Raw genomic sequence first — 6,871 nt, 5'->3', positions numbered from 1 at the left:
TGCCATTTCCTTCTCCAATGCATGAAAATGAAAAGTGAAAGGGAAGTCACTCAGTCACGTCTGACTCCTAGCAACCCCGTGGACTGCAGCCTACCAGGCTCCTCCGTCCATGGGATTTTCCAGGCAAGAGTACTGGAGTGGGGGCCATTGCAGAAGACATAAAACTCCTGGGATAGAGACAAAGAACTTTATTACTTACAGCAACAGCAGTAGCCAGAGAATCAGCATTTCTTGCACCAGTTCCCTGAGCCCCACTTCCCACGGGATGATATGAAGAGAGCCAGGCAGTACCTGCACATTCAGTGAACTGTGTTACAGGAGAGAGATCCCAATTTTAGGGAACTTGAAACTTTCATAATGAGAAATAAGCATGTTTGCCCTTTGCTCCAAAAAGACACTATCTTTACCTTCCAAGGCTGTTCATTACACAAACATCCTTTAGAAGATAGTCCAGAACAAAAGCAGACAGTGCCAAGACATGTGGAAATGTGAGAGACTCATGAAGAACTGCCTCCCAACAGGAAGTTTCACATATTTTATTGAAAAATCTAAGAAATCATGTGAATCATGTACAATATTTTCTCACAAGAAAACCTTAAACTGGGTTTTAAACGTTTCACAGAATTGTAAAACTTTTTAATTTTTAAAAAGAAAAACACAATGAAACTACCACAGTATTATAAGTTTTTTGTTTTTCCTTGTTCCTAGGGAAAAGGCTGAAAAACAGTAAATCTTCTCATTATGATTTGTGAGGCTAAGTACTATACTCTAATAAATCTGCTAAAAAGATACAAGGAAATGGGTGGATCAACACTTTCTTTCTTCAAAATATTTTAAAAAGCTAAAATATAATGACAACATGTTAAAATAATACACATTTTTGTAGGATGTTACCATTTCTATAACGGTTTCTCTACACTATACCAACAGTGCAATGGTGATTCAGTGTAAATCATTACAGTGTTTCATTGTTACAATACTTGTGTTCAAGTACATGTTCATGAACATGATCAAAGTCTCTATTCAGACTTTTCTTTTCCATTATTAAAATAAGGTTATAATTACAGTAGAATTTTTCCTATGGATATCTCTAAATCTGAACCCAATGCATAATACATTCTCTAAAAACCTGTTCAACACTATGAGGTTTGTTATGCTTACACATCTCCTGCAGATTACAGAAAATGGGCAAATTCTGCATCAGGATACCAAAGGAAAAAAAAATGATATCTCTCATATATAACTAAACTATTAGGCTAAATTAGTATATATTCTGGATAACTCAATGGTATTGTCAGGGAGAGGGTAGCACCTTAGAGACAGCCCTAACTTAAAAAAAAAATTGTTAAAAAATTTTTTTAAAGTCTAAAGATCTTGATTGGTTTTTGTTTTTCCCTTTTTATTTTTATTCTGGAAACTGGATCTGACTTATTTATATAAAATTATTTATGAAGCCATATAGTATAAATCAAAATGTTTGTAGAACCAAAGCAAACACCATATTGGATGTTTGGCAGGCAAAAAAAAAAATAAATTAATTAATTTGATTAAATTATATGTAATCTGATAATATTTGGTCTGAAAAACATGCTAGTGTGTGTGTTTATAAATAATGTAATTGCAAAGAGCTGTTAGCCAGCCAGCCTGCTAGAGGTCAACTCTTCTGCTGCAGCTTTTGGGCATAGAAGTCCCTGCACGTCTCACAGCAGCGCTGATACCACCGCATGTCCTGACAGAGGTTCTTCTCACGTATCACCCGGCAGTACACAGGCCACTGATCTCCCAGGCACTTGAAAGTCAGAGCAGCTGTGAAACAAGACACAGGGAACTTAATACATGCAGATAAACTAGGTGTCCTGAGTAGAAACAAATAGTAATCATTTAAGTGGGGGGGTTTTGTACACTCATGTTGACTCATATACATGACCTTCCAGAACATAAAAGACAGAGATAAACCAACACGCACACACACACTCTATAATAAAGGAGTACAGTGGATGAATACTAGTCTTACTCATGAGCTTTTATAGACTTATTAAAGATAGATTTCCCAAAGCCAATGAGTGTACTGCAAATGGCTTTTAAGTTTCCATTTCATGACTTCTATTTAATCTTCTTTTGGATTTTTAGTTGAGAAGATTGAAAAGAAAAATGAATGTGTTCAATATGTTCACCATTATGAGAATACAAATTAATAAGTGCTATTATGGATGAACTTGCAAAGAAACAGCAAAACAAAAATCTGCTTACACTTACTTCACATTCCTGGTTTCCTAGACAGCAGACATGTCTAGCTGTGATATCTAAGAGTCACAATTTCAGGCATCCTTAAAATCAAGGCTGATTAACAAAAGTGACTAAAATTTACAGTAATGAAGTGTTTGAAATGAGTTTTTGGTATAAAAAATTCAGTGAGGTAAATTCGGCCCCAGTTTTTCCAAAGAAATAGCGTGTTCTGGCATGTGTAATAAAAGACAGTCTGCTGCAACTGTTTCTTTTGCCACTATTCTAATATGATTCATTATTTTACATTTAAAAACCTTAGATTTTCCAACCACTGTGCTTCTATGTTTGGGGATGTCCTTCAAGAAAAAATAAATAGAGAAAATGGAGTTTTAATTTAATTCTTCTTTTAATTCATTATTTTATGCCACATTTTATGTCAAGAAGGACTCCAAATAATTGTTGGAGAAAGGGATTATATTGCTTTTGAATACAAGGATTTATCACATCTGCTCTAGGATTGCTTAACTTCTTGTCTTAACTAGTTTTAATTCTACTTGAACTGATTATTTCTTAGAAATGTTAATTATTTGGCTTAAAAAAGAGAATTTTTATATTTCCATGAAGAACCAAACTTTTCCATTTGATTGAAACTTATGCTTGGAGAAGTATCTATGACAATTTAGCTCTTTGAATTTTGGCAGTATTATTCTGTATGATTAAACTGATCCTCTGGAGATTATACATACAAATTAAAACTGAAGGTGTTCCCTCCTGGTAACCATACGCTTGTTTTCTACAGCTGTAACTTTATTTATGTTTGTAGATAAGTTAATTTGCATCACTTTTTGAGATTCCACATATAAGTGATATTATATGATACTTGTTTTTCTTTGTCTGACTTATTTCACTCAGTATGCCAAGAGGGAAAGGGGAGGGGTAGGATATATCGGGAGATTGGGATTGACATACACACACTACAATATATAAAATAGATAACTAATAAGGGCCTACTGTAGAGCATAGGGAACTCTAGTGAATACTCTGTAATGGCCCATATGGGAAATGAATATAAAAGACTGGATATATGTATATGTATAACTGATTCACTTTGCTGTACTACAGAAATTAACACAACATTGGAAATCAACTATACTACTATAAAAATTCATTTAAAAAAACAACACATAATGTTAAACAAATGAACCTAGTGACATCCAGGTAGCAGTGCTATTAAAAACTGCTAACTGCCGCAAAAATAAAGGCTAATGATTTCATGAATACTTTTATGCAAATACAGGATATATTACTTAAAATACATACTCTACTTCTTGATGTTGTATTAGACTGACTGACAGTAACTGAGAATATATGTGAAAGCATTTTATAACATAAAACTATGTAAATCAATGCTACTACTATTTATTTATATTTATTATTATGTCCTTAAATGTGAAAAAATTAGTACCTTTTGTTTAGTGGTGTAGATCCATGTACCTGCTCTCCTTGAAAGTGAGTTTTTTACTCTTTATCTCTCCAAAGGATAATTTGTACCCAGGATCACAAGGAAGGCTATTAACAATGAAGAGATCCAAGATATACACTACAGCTTCACCTTTCCACCGACATTACCTTAACTGGGGGTTCTGCCACGGGACTGGTCAGAATAAAAAATATGGTTAAATTCTCCAACCCTTTTTAGGCTGATCTTGAGTGATACGGCATTTGCATTTCCACAGCCTGGCTCTGAAGTGACAGCTCAGGAACGAAAATAGTTTTCATTTAGACTACATGATCATTTGGACTATATAGCTGAATAGATCCAATTTAGTCAGAAGCAAACTAATTAGTACAGATTGATAACTAAGCTTTAAAGTGATACATAAAACAGAAGAAGCCAATGCTCATTTCTATGTCTGTCCAATCACTCCCTTTTTTTGATCTGCTTACCCAGCCTGGGTGATGTTATAGTATTTACATTAATCTTCTCATTGCAAGGCTGAAGGTGGCATGGTCTGTACGCTGCAGGTTTTTCTGAAGAAAAGCATTCATCTCCATGTCTTCCTGTTATCTTATGCATGCATTGAATGACACGCGACTGCATTCCTTTGCCACAGGTAATTGAGCACTAGGAGAGATACAAGGTTTTGTCAACTGTTCTTTTTGCCGTTTCCTTTTTCTGGGCTGTGAGTCACCTTTTCCTTATATTTGTTAAAATTGACATGAGCCACAACATCCAGGGTTGATGTAAAACAAGGGTCAGAAACACTGCTACTCATAAATTGGACACAATGCAGTTTAGAACACCCAGCTCACCTAAGGCAGAGCTTTGAGTGATAAAGGACACAGGCAATTCAAGAGAAGATGAAGTTATGCAAACTATTATATGTAGAATGAATAAACAACAAGGTCATACTGTAGAGCATGGGGAACTCGATCCAGTATCCTGTGATAAATCATAATGGAAAAGAATATGAAAAGGAATGCATCCATATGTATAATGGAATCACTTTACTGTACAGCAGAAACTAAGACAATAGCATAAATCAACTAAACTTCAGTAACATCAAAATGAAAACAAGTGAGAGTATGACTTGGGAAAGATAGTGGGCGATACCAGTAACCACTTGGACTGACAGTGTTTAGAGTTTTAATATCTAGTTTGCAACAAATGACTTGCTGTTCTTTAATTTAGTCACTGATGCTTGACAGTTGGATATGCCCAACTGTGGAGCTGTGTAGATATACACCAACTGTGGGAGCTGGTGATGGACAGGGAGTCCTGGTGTGCTGTAGTCCATGGGGTTGCAAAGAGTTGGACACGACTGAACAATTGAACTGAACTGAACTGTGGAGCTGGATCCTCATTATAATCTTTCAATGTACTCATCTACTCTGGCCTTAAAGTGCTTATTAATAGCATCAACATAGCAGAATTCCCTGGTGGTCCAGTGGTTAGGACTCCATGCTTTGACTATTGGGACCGAGGTTCAATCCCTGGCCAGGGAACTAAGATCTTGCAAGCCTTGTCAAAAAAAAAAAGAAAAAAAATCAAATGGTATATCAATCCGACGTGTTAATGAAATAATTGCTATGTCTTAGAAGATTGTTGTTGTTGTTTAGTCACTGTGTCTGACTCTTTTGGGACCCTTGGACTGTAGCACTCCAGACTTCTCTGTCCATGGGATTTCCCAGCAAGAATATCAGAGTGGATTGCCATTGCCTTCTCCAGGCAATCTTCCCAACTCAGGGATCAAACTCACATCTCCTGCGTTGGCAGGTGGATTCCTTACCACTGAGCCACCTAAGAAGTCCATCTTGGCAGATAACATGATATCTAAAGTTGTGCAAATACTTGAAAATCTTGTATTTTTCTAGTAAGACAGCCTTTTAATGTATCTCCTGTAATGAGATAATGTAATGTACCTGTATCTCAGCTAAATATAGTTTGTTTTTATTTGTAAGTTATTTCAGAGAACATATTTAATGTACAATGTCTGTTTATTAAAGAAGTCTCTTGGGTCCATGTATATCACTAGATTTAATTTGTTACACAGATAAGCTGAGGTCTAGCTGAATGAGAAAATATAAAAATTACACGTGACAGAGGGAATATGCTTGTGTTTTGAAAATATTTATTTATTAGTTATATTTTCCTTACAGTAAAGATTTAGTCATATTTGGCCAAATAGTTCTTAAAACTTAGGTCTATTTAAAAACATGATCTCGGCATATTCTACTTGAAAACTGGTCAATACTTTCTGATTGTCATCTTTTAGATATGCAGGCACAATTTTATAACTGTTTCCCTTAATATTTTACCAAGTCATTATTAGGACTGCATTTTCTTCTCAAGAATTTTCAGTTCTTCCTCTACTATCATCTTGGGTTCCAACTCTTTTTATTTTCATCAGCAGAAGCATTCTACACAAACCCTTATCACCTCAAGTCTGTCTGCTACTATTCACTTTGTCTTTAGGCTCCAGCCTTCTAGTCAATTACAAATATTAACAGAGAATATGTATTCCTTTAAAATTGCTTTATATACATAATCTCCTTGGAGAAACTTCAATTATTGAGTTGCCCATTGCCTATGAGACAAAGCCCAATATCCTTGAATGTCCAGGCTGGCATTTACCTCCTCAAATTTAATTTTCTACCTCTCTGCTTTAGGAATCATTTGCTCTATAAAGGACTAATCATGTCCATGTACTTTCTACTCCCACAGCTAGAATCGTGCTCATAGAAGGATTCCTTTCCAGATGCCTGGCCTCTTTTCAAATCACAATCTCAAATCCACTACCCTCACGAAGTGTTCCACAATTATCCCGGCTACTCATGCATATTTATGCAACATTTATGGCTTAAAACCATATACCTATCTATCTGAGGCTATCCCTTAGAATCACTTGGGAAAAAATCTTTTTAACTATATATTTTAAGACCTAGAATTCCTAAGGCAGGAAACAGATGGAATCTGGTAATATACATTTTTTTTTTTAAAAAGTACCTAGGTCATTTTGCTGCACAGCCTGAGTTTGGAAAACACTGATCAATAGTATGTATTCTACATTTGATGTAGCCCAGTTTGTATTACTTCTTATCTCTGATAAATATCTTTTCATGCACCTAGTGTGTCTCTTGGTAA

General features: G+C 35.3%; 1 protein-coding gene across 1 annotated transcript in view; it reads right to left on the bottom strand.

Moving 5' to 3' along the window:
- Positions 1-520: 520 nt before the first annotated feature.
- Positions 521-6,871, bottom strand: part of ADAMTS19 (ADAM metallopeptidase with thrombospondin type 1 motif 19) — a 265,491-nt gene continuing 259,140 nt past the window's right edge. The window contains exons 22-23 of the mRNA XM_040241768.1: positions 4,174-4,351; positions 521-1,806 (exon numbers count right to left, since the gene is read on the bottom strand). Of these exons, the coding sequence (XP_040097702.1) occupies positions 1,655-1,806; positions 4,174-4,351 (330 nt within the window). The 3' untranslated portion in view covers positions 521-1,654. The remainder of the gene's footprint in view (positions 1,807-4,173; positions 4,352-6,871) is intronic.

The sequence above is a fragment of the Oryx dammah genome, unplaced genomic scaffold (assembly GCF_014754425.2).
Source record: "Oryx dammah isolate SB20612 unplaced genomic scaffold, SCBI_Odam_1.1 HiC_scaffold_5, whole genome shotgun sequence".
In the NCBI taxonomy this organism is placed as follows: domain Eukaryota; kingdom Metazoa; phylum Chordata; class Mammalia; order Artiodactyla; family Bovidae; genus Oryx; species Oryx dammah.
Note: the sequence above shows the minus strand (reverse complement) of the source record. Positions and strands in the feature narration are given on the sequence as shown.